This window comes from Aquarana catesbeiana, linkage group LG01, assembly GCF_042186555.1.
Source record: "Aquarana catesbeiana isolate 2022-GZ linkage group LG01, ASM4218655v1, whole genome shotgun sequence".
Classification (NCBI taxonomy): domain Eukaryota; kingdom Metazoa; phylum Chordata; class Amphibia; order Anura; family Ranidae; genus Aquarana; species Aquarana catesbeiana.
Window position 1 is genome coordinate 733,397,946 of NC_133324.1, and position 25,035 is coordinate 733,422,980.

The window sequence follows — 25,035 nt, forward strand, 5'->3', positions numbered from 1 at the left end:
TACTTTTCTGGGGACAACCCAAAATGTGGGATTTTCTTTTACTTTCACTTTTAATGATGATGGTAAAAAGGACAAATAGAGGGTGAATCTCCCTAGTGGGGGCACAGACAGCTATAAAAAAACTGACAGGTGTTCTAATCCCTCTCCAATCTATCCAAAACTAAAAAAAAAGTTTTTTTTAGTTAAGCTTTAAAAAGTTTAGTTACGCTTTAAGGCTATGTTTATTTTCAGCAAGCATAGAATAATACCTGTTGATCTTGCCCGAATTTGGACATCCCTCTAACCTCCTGTGTACTGAACTGAAATCTCAAAAAAAATTGCAGCCTTCCTAGCTATATACATAGTAGGTGAGGTTGGAAAAAGACACAAGTCCATCAAGTCCAACCTATGTGTGTGATTATATGTCAGTATTACATTGTATCTTCTGAGAATTACAGAAAATCTGCCTCTGTGTAGCAGTGATGAGGAGAGGAAGAAATGTTTGCAGTCTAGAGCAGGAGAGCAACCTAGGGAGACAACTCTGCACCGATATACATTCTGTGCAGCAAGTGACCATTGTCATCCTAGGGCAGGAAGTAAGCTATTGGCAGGATTACTAGGCGAAAACAAAGGAGAACTAAATGCTAAAAGAAAATTAAATGAATATGCAGCCTCTACATCTAAGAACCAGTAAGCTGCAATATATTACTTTTTTACCTTGGTTTAGGTACACGGTATTTTTATTTTACTCTCCTCTGACCGTTTGTTCCCAACACCGAGCTCAGGCATAAGAAGGTATAGCCTCTTCTTGGGCTTTAAGCTTGACACTGAGCTGACACTTCTGCTCAGACAAGGAAATACACAAAAAGACACACAATTATCCCTGAGACCTAGCACATACAGTAAATACTGAAAGATCAACTATGAAAATGTTCAAACATCTCTCAACCTTTTGCTCCCTGTCTCCCCATTTTGGAGATTTCTCCAAACTTTTTCTACATGACAGATCAGGAAGTGAGGAAAAATCTCCCCACTTCCTGTCTATTTAGTAGGTGTCAGACAGAACGATCAAAAGTCTCCTCAGCAGGGTCACACTGTATTTAAAACCCAACAGACTATAACCTTTTCATACCTGAAATTAAAAAGTGTGGTTTGAGTGTTGACAGGTGGCAGTTAGATTGCTTATTCTGTTTGCTAATTGTCACTTCCCGCCCGCAATATACTGCAGACAGTGTATGCTTACTTCCAGGTTTAGGGCACACGCACGTGCAGCCTCCGCTTGGCACCCGCTGTGATTGTACATAGCAGGAGCCTGTCAGCAAGTCCCAGCCAATGATTCACAGATGGTACCTGCTGATCAGCTGTGTACAGCCCAGAGCCCTGTGCTGATGAACAATACAGAGCACTGTACAGAGGGAGTGATATGTAAGTCTGTCTATCCCTTCAAACAGGGACGAGAAACCTTAGAGATCTATTAGTAAAAGCAGCACACACTTAACCCCTTGATCGCCCTAGATGTTAACCCCTTCCCAGCCAATGTCATTAGTACAGTGACTGTATAGTATTACCAGCCCTCAAATTTTCCACTCAAATTTTGCGAGTAGAAAATGAGGTCTGGCAAGGAGCCGGGCTGCCTGGGGGGGGGCAGCACGGTTGTCAGGCGGGGATGAATGGAAGCCGTTCTCCCAGAGAAAGTGTGGAGGAACAGAGGTGGCGACCTGTGTATTATAGTGGAAGAGAACGTGGAGGAAGGGGAGATCTGGCTTGATCAGAGTGGGGTTTGCCCGCTGTAACAGCTTTACAATTGGAGTTCGCGCGGCGTCACACACAGCCCCGCCCTCCTGACCCCGCACCTGTGACAGACAGAACGCGCCCTGGCATTGGCCCGGCCTTCTGTCTGTCACAGGTGTGGGGTCAGGAGGGTGGAGCTGTGTGTGATGCTGCGCGGACTCCAATTGTAATGTAAAGCTGTTACAGCAGGTAAACCCAACTCTGTGATCAAGCCGGATCTCCTCTTTCTCCACGCTCTCTTCCACTATAATAAACCGGCCGCCCCCTCTGCACAGGTGAGGCTGCACTGGCAACCTTGCAATGATGTACACGGGCGACCCTGCAATTATGGACACGGGCGACCCTGCAATGATGGACACGGGCGACCCTGCATTTTTATTTTTTTATTCCAAATTTTAGGTCTTTTCAAATACCACCAAAAGAGAACTCTATTGGTGTGAAAAAAAATATATAAATGTAGTTTGAGTAAACCGTTGCATGATTGCACAATTGGCAGTTAAAATAGCGCAGTGGCCTATAAGCGGGTAAAATCTTCCGGAGCTCAGGTGGATATAGGGAAAGTGGTAATTGGGTGTGCAGTTTTCTCTAAAAGGGGATTTTCTCTAGTGTTGTAATGGGTGAAGTTAGTGCCCATATAAATGCCAGAATGAGGGGGGCCTTGTGAGTTGGAGCATGGGAGTCAAGCACCCCAGAGCTATTTAGATGTAGTCAGCTACTGCAAAGGACCCTTAACAGGGCTTCAACTCCCAGGTGAGGTAGTTAAAGCGGATGTCCGCCCACCCCTGCAAAAATTAAAAGCCAGCAGCGACACATACTGCAGCTCATGACCTTTAATAATAGGACACTTACCTGTCCTGGAGTCCAGCGATGTCGCACCACAGCTGATGTTTCTATCAGCTGTCGGGTGCTGCTGCCGCCATTGCCGATAAGGGAAAACCCGTCAGTGAAGCATTACAGCTTCACGCCGGGTCCCTACTGCTCATGCGCTCTCCTCTCCCGGCAGTGGGGGAAGGAGGAGGGAAGCGGATGGAGCCAAGCTGCTGACATAATTTGCCACGGGCCGGTCTCCCGGAAGTGGGGAGCAGGGTACCTGTCCTACTCTGACAACTGCATCCGCTACTGTCAGAATACATTGATCAGTGGCTGCAGCCAAATGTCAGCCTACATCCTGAGCTTTGTGAAATTTGGCATCTCTATACTCGTTGAAGTAAAGTTAAATGCAGCACTTAGGCCACAATTTTGGGTGGCAGATGGCCAAGGATATTGTATTTCTTTTTCATACATTGTGGGACACAGGCTAAAATTCATTACCTGCTGGGTTATCCTTCATCTCCAGGTGAATGGACACTGGTAGACCAAAGGTCTTTAGACAGGAAGTGATCCCCTACACAACCCCTCCCATACATGAAGTACTTCAGTTTTTTTACCAGTGTCTGCAAGGTGGATGGCACGGTTGTTTGATCTCTCTGAGCTCCAGGTCTCTAGTCCCACAAATGGTTATTAAATGAATCAAGGTATTGACCGTTCGGATCCATTTGACACTGGCTTTATATGCTTAGATAAATGGTACCCGAGCCTCGCAAAGACGACTCAAGATCCTGCAGGGTTTTGCCTGTAATGCTGGACCCTGCAAAGTGGTATCCTGGACACCACATCGCTAAGGCATTTCTGCAGGGTGCTGTACAGGTCAAAGGGAGTGGACCCTAAACATGAAAAGGGTACCTAGTCCTTGAAGACCCTCAAGTGACAGGAACCCGCCATGAAGGGTGAAGATCGGGCTCTTAGTTTCTAAGCTGCCCTGTGCCTGGACGGGTAAGTGAAACCCCTTTATTTAATATTGTGGGGTGTCCCAGTGATTGTAACAATCAGTCAAGCTAGCTAGAGGCTGGACACCCGTGTGCAGTGACCATATGGGGGAGTTTTTGGGCTAGCTGTGGGTGTTTGCAGAGTGTACTTTTTTTTTTTGCTTGTGTCTGGCAGTTTTTTACCTGTGTCAGGTGTCACGACGGTGCACCATTTCTCCTTGGTTCGCCATGGCACACGTGCGTTTGCAAGAGTGGCGCAGGGCTCAGCAGTTTGGCGGCCATGGCACACACGGCTTCTCCACACATGCGCCGTAGCCTTTATATGGGCACACGAAGATTTGCGTCATACGCGAATACAGCCACGTCCGTTCGCCGGGACCGTGTGCATGCATGCACAGAACGTTCTGGCGCACAGCCAGCTTAATTAAGCTGTATATGCCAAGCATGCTGGGCTTCCAGAAGGCAGCTGTGGGACACAGAGCAGGCTTGGAAACAGGCATTTGCAGTGGTTCATTTCTCCTTACCTTGGTCACGCCTTGCTTGGCAGGCTAAAGATGCTTAGCAGGATTGTTGCATAGGGGCTTGGTGAGCCCTATTAAAGGATCCCCCTTCTGAGGTGTTAAAACTACACTCGGGTATTCCCTTTTGCGGCTAGTAAAAAGGCTGGATCATAAATACCGTAAAGTCAACCTTGAGGCCAGCTCAAAGTCTAGAGTATTTAGGTCTGATCCTAGATACGGTCCAAGCAAGAGTATTCTTGCCACCCGCAAGGATCTGTGCCCTGAAGGATCAGGTGCATCAGATAACGGGCACCAGACAACCCTCCATTCGGCTCTGTATGAGTCTTCTAGGGAGGATGGTATCCTCCTTCGAGGCGGTGCCCTATGCCCAGTTCCATTCCAGGCCACTACAACAAGACATCTTGTTGGCTTGGAACAGGAGAGTACAAGCCCTAGATTATCCTATATCCTTATCTCTTCGGGCAAGCTTAAGCCTAATCTGGTGGTTGCAGGATCAGAACCTGCAAAAGGGAAAATCCTTCCTCCCGGTAACTTAGAGAGTATGGACTACAGACGCCAGTCTCTCAGGCTGGGGAGTAACCCTATAAGGGCTCACAGCTCAGGGGAAATGGTCAAGGACAGAACAGATCCTGCCCATCAACGTCCTGAAAATACAGGCAGTATGACTGGCCATACGGTCCTGGACGGTGGAGCTTCAGGACTGCCCTTTCGGGGTTCAGTCGGACAATGCCACTGCAGTGGCCTATATAAACCACCAAGGTGGTACCAGGAGTTGTTAAGCTCTGAAGGAGGTGAACCACATACTAGCCTGGGCAGAGGGACATGTACTGATTTTTATCGGCAGTCCATATCCCGGGAGTAGAGAACTTGGAAGGCAGATTATCTCAGCTGCCAGCAGATCTGCCCGGGGGAGTGGTCCCTACACCCAGGGGTGTTCCAGGAAATTTGCCAATGTTGGGGATGGCCAGAGGTCGACCTACTGGCATCCAGGTTCAACAACAGTTGAAGCAGTTTGTGTCCCGAACAAGAGATCCTCTGGCAATCAGAGCAGATGCTATGGTAGTTCCATGGACCAGTACTCTGGTTTATGCATTCCCTCTGATCCCTCTCCTTCCACATTTTGTTGCGCAGGATTCGGAGAGAGGGAGTTCGTCATTCTGGTGGCACCAGCCTTGCCCAGAAGGCCCTGGTTCCCAGAGATAGTGAGACTGACAAAATACGGGCCATGGACGCTTCCACGTCGCCCCGATCTACTGTCTCAAGGTCCTATATTCCACCCCAATTTACAATCTCTAAATTTGACGGCATGGCTATTGAAACCAGGGTGTTAAAGGACCGTGGCATCTCGGGACCAGTGGTGTCTACCCTAGTGAATGCTAGAAAAGCTGTCACTGGGAAGATCTATCATAAGGTCTGGAAGACTTCTATTGCTTGGTATGAAGCCAAAAATGGCATCCTCGGAAATACGTGATTGGGAGAATTCTTTTTTTTTTTCTACAGTCAGCTCTGGAAATCAAATTGGCTTTGAGTACAATCTGAGGTCAAGTTTCAACCCTATTGGTATTCTTCCAAAGCCCTTTAGCCTCCCATTCACTGGTCCGAACCTTTATGCAGGGGTCAACTCCCCTGCTTACCCCCATTAGGTCACCTATGTGTCTGTGGGACTTGAACTTGGTGCTGTCTGTGTTACAGAAACAACCATTTGAGCCTATCAAGGCTATTCCATTAGACTTGCTGTCACGCAAGCTAGCCTTCCTGATGGCCATCACCTCGGCTAGAAGAGTGCCGGAGTTGGAAGCCCTTTCGTGCAGGGAACCATACTTGATCCTTCACATCAACAGGGTCGTGTTTCAAGCTGTTCCATCCTTTTTGCCAAAAGTGGTGTCGGCCTTTCATTTAAATCAGGACATTATTTTGCCTTTTTTTTTTTTTCTCTCAGCCTAGTTCGGTGGAAGAGAGACTGCATTCTTTGGACGTTGTCTGGGCAGTCAAGGTTTATTTGTCTAGAGTTTATTTGTCTAGATCTGCGATCTGCGTAGATCCGAGGATCAGACTCTTTTTTTTGTTTTTCCAAAAGGACCCAAGAAGGGGCAGGCAGCTTCCATTGCCAATTGGGTCCGTCAATTGGTCATTCAGGCCTATGGTCTGAAACGTAAAGCTCCTCCCTTTAGGGTGAGAGCTCATTCTACCAGGTGTGTAGGAACCTCCTGGGGTTTTCGCCATCAGGTATCCGTGGCTCATATTTTCTAAGGCTGCCACCTGGTCTTCAGTGTATACGTTCACAAAATGTTATCAAGTGGATGTTCATGCAGCCGAGGATTCAGCTTTTGGCCGCAATGTACTACGGGCTGCTGTACAAGGTCTTATGGCTATTCTTTGGCAGGGTGTCATTCTCCCCTCAAGGCTATTGCTCTGGGGCATCCCAGCAGGTAATGAATATTAACCTAACTCTGTCCCATGATGTATAAAAAAGGAAATAGGATTTTTTCATCATCCTTACCTGTAAAATCCTTTTGAGTACATCATGGAACACAGAGGTCCCTCCAGTCTTTTAGAGGATTCAGTGCTTTCTACAAAACTGAAGTACTTCCTGTATGGGAGGGGTTATATATGGGATCACTTCCTGTCTAAAGACCTTTTGGTCTACCAGTGTCCATTCACCTGGAGATGAAGTATAGCAGGTAATTAATATTCACCTAAATCTGTATCCCATTATGTACTCAAAGAAAATGATTTTACAGGTAAGTAGTATGAAAAAAAATGTTATGTGTATTGGCTTCCATTTTTTTTTTTTTTTTTTTTTTTACAAGTAGTGGTTATTGGAGTTATTCACTTGCATATTGCAAAACTGCAAGGAGAGTTATTTAACCCCTTCATGACAGGGTAAAACGTATCCTAACCTCTGAACATAATTTTGCAACTTTGTCTTACTAAAAAAAAAAAAGTTTTAGCTATGTACTGTATTTCTTGATATTACCATAACCTACCAGCAAAGAACAACCCAATTCCCTCTCCTGACTGAATCGCTTTGGTAACCACATGTGTATGTTTGTAACTATAGGAAGGCCCAGACCTAGATGAAACCCTGATATCTCTTTTTTTATTATTTATTTATTTCAACTCTCTCTTTTGTTCATTTACATTTTTCTACTTTTCGCTCTATTCAGAGGAGAAAAAAAAAAACGGGCGGGCTGAACAGTGCGCATCAATTTTTTCGGGAAAAAAAACATTTACGCAAATTTTCTGGTGCCTTCATAAACCTCTTTCAGATCTAAATGTCTGGGGATCTTTATAAAGTAGGTTTGCAAACTTCAAAATCATTCAGATTAATAGGAATAGGCTAGTAATAATGTAAACAGAAGGTGGAAATATTTGAACATTTTAACCAGAAATGCACTTTAATACTGTAAATTGAACAGAAGCTGGATTGCGGTATATATTTCTCAAAAATTGTCTGCTGTAAGAAGAATACAATTGGTAATTACCTCTGTAATATCAGCACAATACATTTAGTTATCAGATCTGCCATGGATCACGTTGGTACAGGAATCCTCTGCTTCTGCTTTCAGCAGGGGCGTTGCTAGGGGGTGGCTTTTGGGGCTATGGCCCCAAATCTGAGGCAAATAGCCCTGAGTCTCTGTAGGGGTCCCCAAGGGGAAGGGAGGCTCTCTGGGGACCCTTATGTAAGTGGGGGGGCTCTCTGGGGACCCTGATGTAAGGGAGAGGCTCTCTGGGGACCCTGATTTTAAGGCCTAGGCTCTCTAGGGACCCAGATTTAAGGGGAGGCTCTCTGGGGACCCTAATGTAAGGGGGCCTCTCTGGGAACCCTAATGTAAGTGGGGGGGCCCTCTGGGTACTCTGATGGAAGGGGGAGGCTCTCTGAGGACTCTGATGTAAGGAGGAGGCTCTCTGGGGACCCTGATGTAAGCGGGGGGCTCTCTGGGGATATATATACACCCACACGTATATTACTGTATATACATGTGTATGCCCGCCCAAGCGTATGACTTTCTTTACTACGCTGCTATGGGCTCTAGCCCCAGATCTTTTGTAGACCTAGCAACGCCCCTGGCTTTCAGTAAGTGACATCAGTGGAATCTGGAGGAAGTGTCATGTGTTCCTGCAGTATGTATTCTGTAGCAGTTAGGGGAAAACACAAAGCAGAAAAAATAACCCCCAGACATATGTGGTCTGAAGAAATTCCAGGTGGAAGGTTCTGACTTGGTTAAATTGATGATAGGCAACTCCTATTCTCATATCGATTAGTGGTTCCAAATTTTTAATAACTACTGCCGTAGGGAAAAGACACAAAAGATACGCTCAGCAGCTTTCCAAATAACTGTTCTGCTTTATTATGACGCAATTGAAGGTTTTTATACACCTGATTAAGTAGGTATCACATTAATATTACAATTGTACGTTTATGGTAACAAGGGGCGTTTATATAGGCAGGCTAATTCTAATCAGGACTCGAAAGAATGTAAACATGTACTGAAAACATTATTAGTGCTGTGTGCACAGTGAGGGCAGTGTGCAATACATACAAAATAGAATACAATTATTTACAGAACTTACAATTTCCATTACAGTTCCTTGTCACCGAAAGATCATTTGTCCTTATGTATGTGTATGCTTGTATGTTTCTAGAGGTGGAGTTCTGTCTATCATATCTGCCCATAATCAAATTCTGTATCTTTATATCATCTGGCGGTGTATTTAAAGCGGAGCTCCAGCCTGGGTGAAAAAAAATTAAGTCAGCAGCTACAAATACTGTAGCTGCTGACTTTTAATATAAAGACACTTACCTGTCCAGGGAGCCCGCAATGTCGGCACCCGTAGCCGACCTCTCCATCAGCTCCGGGTGCAGGCGCCTGCATCCTTATGAAGGGAAACTGGAAGTGAAGACTTGCTGCTTCACAGCCGGGTTCCTACTGTGCATCCGCGAGTCGCGCAATGCTTTCAGAATGGTCCCATCGTCTTCTGGGGGTCCCAGAAGGCGAAAGTAGAAAGGAGGGCCTGGATAAAACCGCAGAAGTGACGTACCTCGCCACAGCACCGTGGGACTGAAGTAAAACGAAAAAGCCCAAAGCTGCCCAAGCTGACTCGATTCTCCTATCCACACATTTGAGGTGGATGCGGGAATTCTCCTCGCTGTGTCATTGTATTATGACATAGGGGAGACTCCCCCCGCCTCCCTGCTGTTGGAATACACTGATCAACACCACAGTCTATTGGTTGCAGCACTGATCAATTGAATATTTCCAGTAGTTGTGTTTGAGTCGATTGATAGTTTTAGTTAGATTGGAATAGGAAAGGAACCAATGTTAATGTTTAATGGGTCCCCATTGGAGAGATTTCTGCTTTCTGATAGAACAGTCTATTACAGAAAAAGAACTGGAATCGAAGGGAAATCTCCTAAATGGGGGACAGAGAGCAAAATTCATTTTTATGGAAAGGTGTCAGAACAGATGAGGGCTGAAATCTTCTCACAAGGGATAATTTTAAAACCTGACCGTTTCTGCCAGTCTATACAAATCTTAGACTTATATACAAATTTTAGAAGAAATATTGGCTGGAGTTGGGCTTTAACCTCTTAGGCTGGGTCCACACTGATGCCATCTACCACATCGCATATCATTTGTACAGGCATCGCACCAGATTCCTGTACAATTGAGCCACAGCAAAAACTTTTTTTTTGTCCCCACTGGAATCGGATCGCATGGGTGTTCAGACCCATGCGATCCGATTCCACAGTTCACACTGCGTTCTGCGAACCGGTTTGGGTGTGTCATTAACTTTATATTGACACTCGTAGTGGTGTGCAGAGCACAGTGTGAACTGCCTGCGATTCGTACAAGAACCGCACAAGAATCGCTGCAGTTCCTGCACCGCATCAGTGTGAACCGGGCCTGAAGGACGAAGGATAACATCTCAATGCCTAATACTAGTTTTGCAACTTTGGCATTTTTTAGCTTTTTATTAAATTTTTCAGGACAGATTGGACTTTCATTTAGTGGTAAATGTTAATGGATAGCTCCTGATTTTTATTATCATATTTTTTAAATTAAATTTTGCTACTTCTGATGATTTCAAGTGTGCGCGTTATTTGTTTGAAGTAGGGCCCAGAAACAATAGTGTGCATTCTTGTTTTCTTGAATCCTACCTAAAACACCCTGAACTTGACCATGACCTTTGACCCTGACATTGACCTAGATGAAACCCTGATGTGCTTTTTTTGTAATAACCAGTCACAGATAATCATGTGATTTAGAGCCAGTCCCGTCTCCCCCCCCCACACACACACACACACTCACTCACTCACAGTAGTAGTAGACCTAAAGCTGTCAGTGACCACTGGGTCTCTGTGCTGGGAGCATGCCGTGCAGCACGCTCCCAGCACAAACACACGTACTTGCATATGCGGCCCAATGGAAGATGATTTACTTCTGCATGTGTGCATACGCTCGCTATCAAAGGGTTGGCATGTTTACCAGTTAGAAATTTGTGGGTCCATACTGAAATGTCCCGAGCAAACTTCAGCCAGCCATACATCAACAGAATTTCTTTTGAACATTTGTGATGACATTCAGAAAAATAAGCTTATTATCTTACCATATAGACTTGACAAATTTGGTATGAAAATCCTGAAAATTGTTGTTTAATAACTATGCAAGTGTGTTGAGTTCTGTGTTCAATTTTAGAGTGCATATGTACACTGCAATAAGTACATTTTTTTTTTTTTTTTTTTTTTTTTTTTTTTCTGAACGTAAACCACGTTCACAGAATTTCAGCTGTTCAAGCAAAATTTTCCATCCTTCTCCTGCAACCTTGTCCATCAGAAAGGTCATTATATGACCATAGAATTTACCCCATTGACTATTAGAAAATCAAACGTTCCAAATACAAATGTTTTCAAAAAATTCTACTGGCATATGGGCAGCTTCAGCCATGCATTCTGTGGGGACAAAGCAATTGGTAGGGATGGAGTTTCTCAGCCAGTAGATATATATGGTTATCCTCCTCCTAGTTTATGTTCATCCTTCTTTAATGGGCTAGAACAGGGCTCAAAATTTCAAGTCCTGAGCTACTAGACAGGCCTTAAGGGTTACTCGCCACTAGTTGCCCCAGCTAACCCCTCACTTGCCCCGGCCCTAATCCCTCCCCTAAACACGCCCTTGTAAATTATCTCATAAAATGACACTGTTAAATGTTTTATGCAGAATTTAAGTTACAAAAATAAATATTAACATCCATAAAACATATATTTAATTGAGCTGACTGTATAAGGATACAATGATTGGCTACTATAGGCACTGTACACATTATTACTGCCTTGTTGGGTAAATATTTTATTGTGTTGGAAGCGCGTGCTGGAACCAGGGAGCTGCGCTGTCTCCAAGGTGGAGGGAGAAGGCTTACCATCCCAGCACCCACCCCGGGGGGTGTTTAAGGAGTCCCCAGCCTCTCCAGCTCAGGGGAAGCAATGGCCTACAGGAGGTGTCAGCGTCTGAGTGCCCGGGGTCCGCAGGTATGGCTCAGGTGGCCGGGCGGTATGCCTCTGCTGGTCAGCGGCGTGTCCCACATGGCAATTCCGGGTCCTGGCTGGCGGGTGACGTCACGTCCGATGACGTGGCTTCCTGTGGGGGCATGGCGGCTAGTGGATCCTGTCACTTGGAACGCAGAGGCCAAGGGGCCGTGTCTATCAACCGGCGCTTCCGGTTCCGGCCTTCGACGCCGGGACCAGGTAATTTAAAACCAGACGGGGTTTTTCTCAGTCCCCACTGTGCTCTCTGCTAAGGATGGACGAGAGAACGACAGCTACGGCAGAAGCAGGTGCCCCAGGCACCGGTCAGGCCCAGGTAAGAGGGGTACAATGGTACCTTAATTCTTCGCCATATGGGCTTATGTTTTGGTTATTTGTGTGATCCTCCCTGCAGGGAGCCTGTGGCTGCACGGTCAGAGGTAACTTCGCTCGGACCCTGCAGTTTGGACATGGTGGTTGCTGCTATCTGGGGCTTGCACTGCTCGGGCACCTTTCCTTTCTGTCTGGTGATGGTTTTGCACTAAAGGCAGGAAAAGTGTTCAGGGACCCTTAGGTGAGTTTCATTTTTTCTTATTGCAGGAAAGTGTTAGGAAAAAACAAGCATTCAAACCCACCAAGTCAGAGGAAATGCCCTTTCTACAAGAACCCCCTCAAAGATTCATGGCAGAAAGCAGTGTGCAGGTCCTGTATTAAAGAGTTGGTTGAAGAGGAAACATCCCAGCTATACAAGGACCTGTTCTCTTCTGTACGAGAACTTACAAACTCATTGAGTTTGGCCAAAAATATGCTGGTACAGAGCCCGGCAGGTCAGCTTGAGCCCCAGCATCCACTGTTCAGCCCTAGGGCATCCATCTCTAGAACACCAGAGGTCATTGACTCAGGGGATGAGGAGACCTTCCCTCCCTCAGGGACTCAGACGAGGAAGAAGAGGAAGACGATAGTCAAGCCTCTCGGTACAAACCATCACTGGAGGAAGTAGATGACCTTTTGAGTGCGATCTACACTACCCTCGAGATCCAGGAGGAAAAGGTGCAATTGTCGGTTAATGATAAAATGTACCTAGGACTAGATGACACTAAACATAGTGTTTCTAGTCCATAGAATCCTCTCGGACGCAGTGAAGAAAGAATGGAAGGACCCTGAGAGAGGCACCTTCTTTTCCAAGACCCTTAGGAGAAGTTTTCTCTTCGAAGATGAGGAGTCAGAGGTATGAAACCTCGTGTAGATGTCGCATTCTCACAGGTTTCCTGTCACACAGACCTAGCATTTGAGTACATGGGGGTGCTGAAGGATGCGATGGAAAAAGCGTGGGATTCCACATCGGCCAGCCTCAAACCCTCTATGGCTTCCACGGTTGTCGTAAGGAACCTAAACTGCTGGGTAGAGAAGCTGAAGAGCCACGTAGAGGCGGGTACGTCTCTGAAAGAACTTCTGGAGTCCTTTTCATTGATACTAAAGGCAGTGAAATACATGGCTGATGCATCAGCTGAATCTGTTTAAAGCGGTTGTATACCCTTTTTCTGTATTTTTACCTACAGGTAAGCCTATAATAAGGTTTAGGTAAAATGAATATCTCCTAAACCTGTACGATTTAGGAGATATTCACTTTGCATGCAGCCGCTGATGTCAGCGGCGCATGCGCTGTGAAGGTCCGGCAGGCGCTGACGGAAAGAAGTCTCCCGTGCGCATGCGCGGAAGTGGCGACATCGCAGCTCCGGTCATTTACAGCACTGGAGCTGCGAACCCGGAAGACGCGCCGAGGAGAAATGCCAGCTCCCTCGCCGTGGACCGGGAACAGCTGCCGATGCCTCGTTCTAAGGTAAGCATTTCATAATAAGCTAGCATGTGGTGCATACTAACTCATTATGCCTTTTTGCCTTACAGGTTTAAAAAAAAAATAATAATTTGTGCGGGTATTAACCGCTTTAAGATTTCAGCAAGGTTGTCAGCGCTGGTGAACTCAGCCAGACGTGCTATCTGGCTAAAAACTTGGTCTGGTGACAGAGCTTCCAAGATAAAATTATGTGGCCTACCTTTTTCAGGGGATCTTCTTTTTGGTCCAGACCTTGAAACAGTCTTGGACAAGACAGCTGACAAGAAAAAAGGCTTTCCCTTCCAAAAAGAAACAACCAAATCAAGAAGAATTTTCGTACTCTTCAACAGCACCACAAAAATGGGGATCAAGACCAGAAGAACCGCTGGGTCTCCCAAATGGATAAGGGAAGAGGAGGAGTTCTTTTCAGATTCCCCCCCCCCCCCCCAAGAACAAATGACAGTCTTACCCCAGTGGTGGGGAAGACTGTCTGCCTTTCACCTACAGTGGGACAAAACGTCTACAAGCATGTACCTGAAAAACGTCATCACCCAGGGATACAGTCTGGAGTTTTCAGAGACAATAGGAAAATACCAAACTGATCCTGGTCACTCCCTTCTGGCCAAAGAGACCCTGGTTCGCGACATTACTAAACCTGGCCGCAAAACCTCCATGGAAGCTGCCGCCCAGAAAGGACCTGCTAACACAGGGGTCCGTGAACCATCCAGAAGCAGACCGGTTACATCTAACTGCTTGGTTTCTGAAGAAGACCTCCTAAAAGCCAAGGGATTGTCTGATAAATTAGTAAAGACCCTACTCTCCAGTAGGAAGGAGGTAACTCCGGCCATATACCTAAAGGTTTGGAAAAAGTTCAATTCCTGGTGCACTTGTATGGGCCTCCAGGTCAAAAATTTTTAGTGTCAGTTTTATGCCACGTACACACGATCGGAAATTCGGCCAGCAAAATACCGATGAGAGCTTTTGGTCGGAAAATGCGACCGTGTGTATGCTTCATCGGACTTTTGCTGGCCAAATTCCCGCCAGCAAAAGATTGAGAGCAGGTTCTCAATTTTTCGGTCGGAAAAAGTTTTGATTGGAAATTCCGATAGTCTCTGTACCAATTCCGGCACACAATATTCCTACGCATGCTCAGAAACCATTCGACTCATGCTCTGAAGCATTGCACTTAATTTTCTCGGCTCGTCGTAGTGTTATACGTAACCGCGTTCTTGACGGTCGAAAGTTCAGCGAACTTTTGTGTGACCGTGTGTAAGCCAAGCTTGAGCGGAATTCTGTCGGAAAAACCATCCAAGATTTTTCCGACGGAAAATCTGCTCATGTTTTCGGGGAGTTTCTCCATGATGGAATGTCATGGCAGCCAGCACCCTGAAAACCCAGGTTTCAGTTTTTTTTTGAGAAGACTCTATCCAGAGAGGTCTTAATTTCAAGATCGTTTTAGGGCACTTGCATGGAATAGGCTGGTAGCCCTTAAAGTTTTTCCCAGTTGGGATTTGTCTGTTTTACAGGGTCTCACGGGAGCTCCGTTTGAACCCTTACAGGAAGCATCCTTAAAAAACGTCGTTCTTAAAACAATTTTTCTGGTAGCCATCACAGTGGCAGGAAGAGTCGGCAAGCTTCAGACCCTGGTGGTCACAGAACCCTTTCTAAAAGTTTTTTCGGACCGGGTAATCCTTTTAAACGGATCCAGCTTTTCTACCTAAGGTTTCTCCGACTTTTCACTGTTCACTGGAAATAGTCCTACCCACTTTTCCTTCAGCTCCTGCCAATCCAGAAGAAGAAGCTTTCCACACACTGGATGTGAGGAGATGCCTGCTACACTTTCTAACGGTCGCCAAAGAGTTTAGAAGATCAAATGCTCTCTTCGTGATATTCTCAGGGTCACGTAAAGGGGAAAAGCTTCCAAAAGCACTCTGGGCAGGTGGCTTAAATGGGCAATCTGAGCTAAGGGAGAACTATCCCCTCAGGTATTGCTGCTCATTCTACAAGATCAAATGCAGTTTCCTGGGCCAAAAGAGCCGGTGCTACGCCTAAACAAATATGCAAGGTTGCCACATGGTCCAACTTCTCGACATTTCTCCGACATTATAGGTTGAACCTACTGTCTGCTGCAGGTCAAGCCTTCAGCAAGAAGGTACTGCAGGCAGTAGTCCCACCCTAGGGGGTAAGTTTCTTGATTATCTTCTCCAAGGTTGTCCTGAAAGGCGATTTGAGACAGGCTTAGACTTACCGCTGATGGTATTTCTAAGAGCCTTTCAGGACAACCTTGGAGAGAGCGCAGCTCTGCCCATTTTCCAGGAAACACATGCAGCCTTTAAATCCCTCCTCTTCCACCATGGCTTCAGTTATTGTGTGGTCTTCGACATACTGGAAAACAAAGCACAGAAAACCACCAAACAACCATGACAGATACTTCCCTCCTTTTTATCTTAGAAGTGGTTTTAAGTACCGTATTTATCGGCGTATAACACGCACTTTTTTCCCCTTAAAATGGGGGGAAAATCGTGGGTGTGTGTTATACGCCGATCCCCGCTAATTGTGATCTATCGGCGGCGATCACCGCCGACATTCACATAGCGTGTAGTTTTAAATATGGCGCCGCGGAGTTTGGAGGGACTCGGCAGAGCTGAACGAGCGCCACCGAAATCACAGTGACTGGGCGGAGCCGAGATACACATAGTCGAGTGTTCTCGGCTCTTTCCGGCGCCGCTCACAGTCACGCCCAGTCCCGCCATTGGACCTGTGTTATGGCCATCATAGGGCGGGACTGGGCGGGACTGTGAGCGGCGCCGGAAAGAGCCGAGTACACTCGACTATGTGTATCTCGGCGGCATTCGTTCAGCTCCGCCGAGTCCCTCCGAACTCCGCGGCGCCATATTTAAAACTACATGGTATGTGTATGTCGGCGGCGATCTGTCCAAGCATGGACACTGGGGGCAAAGCTGCACTGACCACTGGGGCAAAGCTGCACTGACAAGGCTGCACTGGGGCAAAGCTGCACTGCCATGGCTGCACTGACAAGGCTGCACTGGGGCAAAGCTGCACTGACAAGACTGCACTGGGGCAAAGCTGCACTTACAAGGCTGCAATGGACACTGGGGCAAGGCTGCAATGACACTGAAAAGGCTGCAATAACACTAACAAGGCTGCAGATGGACACGATAACGCTGCATTGATGGGCATTTTAATGTAAGTTTTTTTTTTTCCTTAAACTTCCCTCCTAAAAGTTTTTTTTCCTTAAAATTCTCTCCTAAACTTGGGGTGCGTGTTATACGCCGATAAATACGGTATCTGTCATGGTTGTTTGGTCGTAGCCTCCCTGACGGTAATCCCGAATGTGGCTCGGGGTTAAATTTCAGTCCCATTAGCGGTAACCCTGAGCCACACTTGGGATTACATTGCAGGATCCTGGTACGGCTTTACTTACCTTGTCCCCAGGATCCTGCGATGTCCCCCGCAGTGTCCGTGGGCTGTGTCTCCTCCGAAGCCTCTCTGTGCCAGGCTCCGTTCCCTGCGAGCGGCGTGACACACGGGGGTGGAGCCTGGCGGCAAATTCAAAAACATGTAAAAATCATAACACATACAGTACTGTAATCTTGTCCCCAGTGCTTTGGCCCATGCCCTGCATGCAGTTTTATGATATATACTGTTCTTTCTGCCTGGAAACTGGAGATTGTCCATAGCAACCAAAAAGTGTCCCTTTATTTCAAAAGTGGCTTTAGATCAGGTAGAAAACAGCGATCGTAAATTAGAACACTTGCAGAATTGAGCGATAGTGAATCGTGGGGAAATTTATTTTATTATTATTATATTATTTTTTTAAATTATTTATATTTATTATATTATAATTTATGTTTTTGTGTTTCAAACTTCATCATACCCGGGATATCTACTAGACTCTTGTTTGGACAGATTTAAGTGTGTTATTGTTAAGAATTACAGGCCTACAATATAAAACGCCAAATTTCCATGCAAAATAATTGTACCGCTTTCAGCACCTAAAATCCGAAATAATCATACCGCCAGGGAGGTTAATAGTGTTGAGGTGTTAGGAAAAGCAATGAATTAAATCTGAATATAGTCATAAATAAAATAAAAAAACCCAAGAAAAGGGTTAATGCTGCGCTAGAACAGTGTAAATTAATAAGTGAAATAGTAAAAGCTGCCAGCACTAAAAGTCCAATACTAAACTCCAAAACACCAAAAAAAACAGAATAAGTGCAGCGCTAAGACAAGATATGAATTGTATAACATACTAAAAATGACCATAAACAAATAAGGTTAATCCACCAAAAATGAAATATAAGTATACAGAATAAGTCTCCCATAAAGGACAGAGACAGATGTTTCACCATATAACAAGTGTGAAAAATTATAAAAAATCACATATAAATAAATAAAAAATGTGATAGAGCGAGTCCCAATTATAAATATTCAAAAAAGTCCATAAGTAAAGTGACTAGATGCTCAAGGTGCATATAATCAGGAGAGATGTGACACAGGTGATACAGGTGAATCCAGCATCCAGTGTGACTTGCACCCAAGTGAGGTATGAGGCTCCTTACCAGCTCAGAATGACCACTATGACAGTGGTCTCACCAGGCATTTGGGAAATTATCAGGTCACCCACAACCTATACCGATCTATCCAGTAGTAAATGTGGAACTCAGAAGACTGCTATGAAGGCAGCCAGAAGGCTGAGCGCTGGACGAAGCATGGCTACTTATGACCGTCTAGTGACACCGATTACACAAATGTATCGCCACCGACAGGCTTGTGTTTTCACCGGGCTCATTCGTGGGATGACAATCGGTGGCGATACATTTGTGTAATCGGTGTCACTAGACGGTCATAAGTAGCCATGCTTCGTCCAGCGCTCAGCCTTCTGGCTGCCTTCATAGCAGTCTTCTGAGTTCCACATTTACTACTGGATAGATCGGTATAGGTTGTGGGTGACCTGATAATTTCCCAAATGCCTGGTGAGACCACTGTCATAGTGGTCATTCTGAGCTGGTAAGGAGCCTCATACCTCACTTGGGTGCAAGTCACACTGGATGCTGGATTCACCTGTATCACCTGTGTCACATCTCTCCTGATTATATGCACCTTGAGCATCTAGTCACTTTACTTATGGACTTTTTTGAATATTTATAATTGGGACTCGCTCTATCACATTTTTTATTTATTTATATGTGATTTTTTATAATTTTTCACACTTGTTATATGGTGAAACATCTGTCTCTGTCCTTTATGGGAGACTTATTCTGTATACTTATATTTCATTTTTGGTGGATTAACCTTATTTGTTTATGGTCATTTTTAGTATGTTATACAATTCATATCTTGTCTTAGCGCTGCACTTATTCTGTTTTTTTTTCTGAATATAGTCATGCTTGTCTTTTTAGTGCCTTACCTTAGGGCTCAGGTTGACAGGCCCGGTTTTCCTGCCTGTCAACCTGAGCAAGGGAACAAGGTGATCTGAAAAGTGCCAAATTTAATTGCATCTAAAACATATGTGCATTGGCAAGCCGTAATATAGACACAACAAAAGCTTGTTCCCTTTTCTCCAACAACACTCCATAATGCTTAGTACAAAGCAAGAATACAAAAAATAAAAAAATACACCCAGAACAATTAATTATCAAAAAATATTTATGCTGCACTGTACTAAAACGTTGTGCTAAATATGCCTTTAAGGCAAGTATAACTGCATGTCAAAGCCTGGAACAATAACAGTAACTCAGTCCATTAAAAGAAATGTTCTGATGGCTTGATTTGTTTGATAATTTAAAACGAAATCAACCAGCAGGCATAGTGTTTGCTTAGGATGTTTGTGTGGACTAGAGGGTCAGTTGGGTGGTGAACAGAAATGCTACTAGTATCATGGCATAGAGTGTGTCTGGTATATGTGGTGGGGGGGATTTTTTTTTTTTTTACTTATGAGCAGGTGACTGGTGTGCTTTAACTTCATAATGCCTTTTCTGTGTACATGATACCACACTTGCAATCCATTTTCAAGGTGTATGCTTCTAAAGATAACAACCAGTCCCTACATTATTTCAATAAATCGGATCCCTGTGATTTTAGTCTTTAGTTCATTCCTTCCAGGGATAGACTGATTTGCTGATAATTGCTGTAAAGCTCCATGCACATTGGGCTTAAATAACACTACTGCTACAGGAGTTTTGTGTTTTGCCTGTAGAAGCAGCTCAGTGTTATCCTATGTGTCCATGCACATCGGGACGTTTAGAGGCATATTGTAAGCTCCACATTTAGAGGCAGAATTTCTTTCTGGATTGCATTTTTGAGCAGTTTTCTGTCAAAAAAAAGCTAAATGCGGTTTTTGTTTTTTTTCCTGCTTAAAGAAGTTTATTTTTTTTAATGCCCAGTGTGCATGGACCTTTAAAAGTGTTTTTCATTTTATTTTCACTTTGATTCTTTGTGCATGCCTCACTTTTATTTTTCATGAATATACCTTTCTCTGCTGTTGCCGTGTTTGTATCCAATTTATGCTCGTGAAAGTTCTCAAGTGTTTTTTGTTCAAAAGTATCCAATTATGAAATGATATGCATATCCACATATTATTTATTGGTGAATGTATTTATATACCAGTTCATTTTTTAATTTAGCATAGTGCCATAGTTAGTTTATTGGTTTCTCTTGAGTCGATAAGTGTTTGCATTACATTCTTTTAGTGATTTTCTATTTTAGCCTGAGTGTAGTAAGATTCTGTGTTTTATAAGTGGTGTAAAGTCTCCAGCATTAATCCTGAACTATTGAGTGCAGGCCTGTGCATGTTACTGGTATCCCAGACAAGGAACAAATGCGCCACTAATAACAAACCTCTGTCAGAATGTTATTTTAAAGCCTTGTGGAGCTGGATGCTGGCAGTTTCAGATTTGTTTCTTCTGAATGCATATAATCATTACATGATTTTGATTTGTGCACTACATAGTCACTCACTTGCCGTTAACCGTCATTGCATTTCTCTGCCGCTCCATTGGAAGAAACCCTTTGTAAATTAGCGGTCCTTATGTTTATGGAAGAGCATGTGACTTTTTCTTAGGATGCAGGACTTGGGCCTGATCAGCCAATCACAAGGCACAAAAACTGTCACATGAGGAGGAAGCATGCACATGGAGCTCATACAGGGTTAGGCGTGGGAATAGCAACGCAACAGTGGTTAAGGGCAGGAAAGATAACTGTGGGTGGGGGTTATCCTTAGAAGAAAACATCTTTTGTTCCCTGAATTGGTAAAGTAATAAAGTCTGTTTAAAATGAAATGTCTGGGCAGAACAATGCAAACGTGTGCTCTGTTCTGATAAGGGAGGATTTGGGAGGGAGAGCTCTGGGGGGGGGGGGGGGGGTTGGGGAGAATTTGGGGGAAAAGACATTTCTGGTCGTAAACTGGCTTGTGACATATGCACTTCGAAAATGTGTGCCCCTCTGTGTGCGGGGTGTGCACCCCCGAGATCTGCCCCCCTGTGTGTGGAGCGCGCTCCCCAAAGTCTGCCCCCCTGTGCGTGCCAAAACCCTGCGTGGATGAGTTCCTGCACCTATTCTCTGAGGGAGAAAAAAGCCCTGATATTACATGTTAAGAAAGAAGCCAGTAGATCTAAAATTATGCAGTAGATGCTTTTTTAGGGCCTCTTTACTACTTTGTGGTGCGTTAAAGCCCTTTAAATCAAATGGGCGGTCAACCCACCCTATCTAACGTGCCATTATTTTTATTAGTAGTATTCTGTAAGCTGAATGTGGTTAGATTTGAGCTGCATAATATGGGCATGTGTGCGAGTTTCAAGTATGATTCTCTTTTTGCCTTTTTTAGATGCTGGCTTTCTTCCAAGGGATATTTACCTTCTATCACCAAGGATATGAACTTGCTAAAGATTTTAGCCACTACAAGTTGGAGTTACAGATCAATATTCAAAATGTAAGTAATAATATTGCTATAATATAATTGGTTGGTAGACTGCTTTATGCTGCGTACACACGACCGGTTTTGCCGTCGGAATAAACTCTGAAGGTTTCTCCGATGGAACTCCGGAATTCCATTCAAGCGGTCCTGCCTACACACGGTCAAACCAAAGTCTGACTGTCCCGAACGAGGTGACGTACAACACGTACGATGGGACTAGAAAAAGGAAGTTCGATGGCCAGTAGCCAATAGCTTCCGTCTCGTACTTCAGAGTATGCGTCGTTTTTGGTCCGTCGGAACAGCATACAGACGAGCGGTTTTCCCGATAGGAATTGGTTCCGTCGCAAATATTTAGAACATGTTCTATTTCTAGGTCCTTCAGAATTTTCGAAAAAAAAAAGTCCGATGAGGCCCACACACGATCGGAATATACAATGAAAATCTTCCATCTGACTTTTTCTTTCGGACTTTCCGCTTGTGTGTACGCGGCTTTGTAAACCTAAAACATGAAGTATAAAAAAGCACATTCTTCTATACTGTGTACTTGCCTCTCTCTCCAAAGCACTGGGTGTCATTTCTCTCTGCTGTCTGGTTCCTTTGTTATCAACATGACTCAGTTCTGTCAGCTTTTCCCAACATCAAGAGTTAAAAAGGTTATGTGGAGAGAGCTTCAGCACTCAGCCTGTGACTGTTATTCACAGCTGTGCTTGTTCTGTGTGAAGGGGAGTATTTCCCTTCCCACCAATCAGGTCTCAGAGCTGTCTGCTTGGTGAAGACCTCAGATCCCAGCTCCCTGCTGCTGGGCTTAGAATAAATCCTATGTCTTTTTTTTTTTTAGAACAATCTACAGAAAAAAAGCTGCAGATAAAAAGCTACAGCTTATGTAGGAGGATTTGTGTCATCTGTATCACGTTAGTCACTTTACAGCAGAGGTGCACAACCTTTTTGAAGAGTGAGGACCACTATAGCGACTTGGTAACTAGTCGCGGGCCACAATGAGTGGTGCTGGCGGATGACAGGTCCGTGTTCACTCTGCATAGGCACAGCGGACACAGCCCACTCTACTCTATGGGCCCTCTGATCCGATTCACCCAGGCGAAAAGGGATTAGTCCTTTCTTTTATTATTTTTTTTTTTTTTTTAGCAGATTGGATTGGAAGTCAGTTTACATCTGCCGCTCCATAGAGGTGAATGGTGGGGTCCGATTGGGTTGGAACAGATTGTGTGAACAGGGCCTAAGGCTGCTTTCAAACTGATGGGCTGCGGTTAACCACAGTGCACCTGTGGCTTTCTTGTGGGTTAGCTGCACTTTGCTATAGACTTCTGTTATATCCTGCAGGTGTAATGCACTTTCTGAAAGCGCTCCAAACCCACATTTAACAGAAGTCTATAGCTCAGTGCTGGTGCACTGCGCTGCAGCTGCAAATCAGTTTGAAAGCGGCCCGTAATCACTGCAGAACAGATATGCCCATATATACACACTGTGATTTTAGTAATAAACGGTCTTCCATTCAGGTGTCGCCGGCTGTTGCTGTCCCAGGCAGAGTGCATTTATTTGGTATCACTCCGCCTGTGACAGGAGGCGGCGCTATACAGAAAGCAGCAGCTTATGCCTTTCTGCTTCGCAGCCTCTTGCATCCTCCACCACTGTCTTAATTCACAACAATGATGCTCTAAAATGGTGGGTTGGCAACCCGCGATCTTGCTTGCCAAAGAGCCACCCCAGAGCAGGAGGTAGCGGGCCAGTGGTTGAGCACCTCTGCTTTACAGGGTACATCTAAGGGTTTACAACCATTTGTATGCAATGTATGTTAAAACTCAGCGTAGTGCCTATTCATTGTAATTTATTTTTCCACGCTGTATACATCCTGTTACTGACCTGATTGGCTGGGCACCACTGTACTTGTGCTTATGGTGGTGCTATCGTCAACACAATAGACAGTGACCTAATTGGTGTACTGCTGTTCTTTTATTGCCCTGTGACAGGGTGGGATGGGTCCTGAGCCAGGCTGTATTGATAAACTGTAGTGTGGTCTGCAATTAGATCCAGGACCTGGACTTAGTGGGGCAGTGATGACTAGATATCAAGAAGGGTTAAACAGAATTGTAAATGCCCAGACCGGTAAGACAATTCTCAATGTATGTATTCCAGCTACATATTTAACAGTTTGCCTGGCGTTCATTCTAATGTTAAAAATTGATAGTGCCATGACATGAAAAATAGATATTGCTGCTACTTGGCAATTAGGAAAATGTGAAAATATACAAAAATAATGAATAAAATATTTTTTTTTTCTTACCCTGGCTGTCCACAATCATACTTCTTGTTAATATGGCAATGTTAATCAGACATTTATTGTTGCAAAAGCTGCAAGTGTGGCAGCCTAGTGCCATCTAGAGGACATTTTAACCTGGTACAGAACTGACATGATACATCTACTGTACAGGCTTTTTGCTAAAAATCATCAGAATTTATCCTTTTCAGGAAAGCAGTCAGGAAAAAATGATACCCACCTTGATTACAAATTATAGACTACACCCAGCTTGGGGTGGTGTCAATAGATAGATGTGCAATGTGAAGAAATTGCCCAGAATCACGATTTCCTACAAAAAAAAAATGAAATTGTTTTCAGTCTTTTTTATGAAGAGATCCCTAAACATATGTCTAAGATGTGCTGTAGATGCTGTAAGATCTCGATTTAGCCATAGGGTTCCAGTGTTGGATACTTTCATCTCAAATAAGTATTACGTTTTGAGGGAATTACTGTTAGGGGAATGATTAGGTTCATTGGTAAGTTACCCTTTTTAGGTCTAGTTTTAAATGTCGTTGGCATCATGTTAGACTTGACAACCATCTTTCCTTGCTCTGTTTATCTGTGCAGGCACAGGGGTCTCATTAGCAGCCCTTTGTTGTCTGAGGAACTGGTTTCTGGGTGGGTTCTGCCTTCTCACAGCCTGCAGATGCCCATACACTGCATTTAGAAATGTTACACTTTTGTAATCTCACATTTGTATAATCCATGCTGTAAAGAAATATTTAATATTCATGATCATTGTAGCTTCAGTTCTGCCCATAGCCAAGATCTAGTCTTGCTGTAGGAAAATCAGCAATGCTTTTTCTTTTTGTTGCACAGACACGGAATTCGCTTTGATGGGACGCGGTCAGAGGTTGAAGAACTAATGAAGAAAATTAGAAAAAACCCTCTTGAGCATAAACGTGCAAGCCCGTTTACAATGGAAGGCAATCTGTATGTCCAGGAGAAACGTAAGTCTTGGATTGCACCATAATAACACATTTAATATTACATATATGACTTTACTAGTTAGGCTGAAGAGTAACATGTTTGTGTGATTTACCAGCATTTGCGTAAAGCTGGCCATGGATAGATTTTTTTTTTTTTTTCATCCAACAGGCTGAAGGGGAAAAAAAATTCCTCTATCCACAAGCAAAGTGGATTAAGGACTGCTCCCCACGGAACATTGTATTCTGACAGCAGGGGCTTTCCTGCAGCCAGCTGATCTAGATAACTTCTGTCCAACAGGCGTGGTCACACATGGATCAAATTTTGATGCATCTATGGCTAGCTTAAAGTGGTTGTAAATCTCAGACATGAAAATTTAACAAAGCACATTCCACTACAGTGTGTA

General features: G+C 44.5%; 1 protein-coding gene across 1 annotated transcript in view; it reads left to right on the forward strand.

Annotated features, from left to right (window-relative positions):
• The window catches only part of ARHGAP10 (Rho GTPase activating protein 10), a 448,736-nt gene that overhangs the window by 179,214 nt on the left and 244,487 nt on the right, over window positions 1-25,035 (forward strand). Inside the window, exons 7-8 of the mRNA XM_073604823.1 lie at window positions 21,299-21,411; window positions 24,531-24,652. Of these exons, the coding sequence (XP_073460924.1) occupies window positions 21,299-21,411; window positions 24,531-24,652 (235 nt within the window). The remainder of the gene's footprint in view (window positions 1-21,298; window positions 21,412-24,530; window positions 24,653-25,035) is intronic.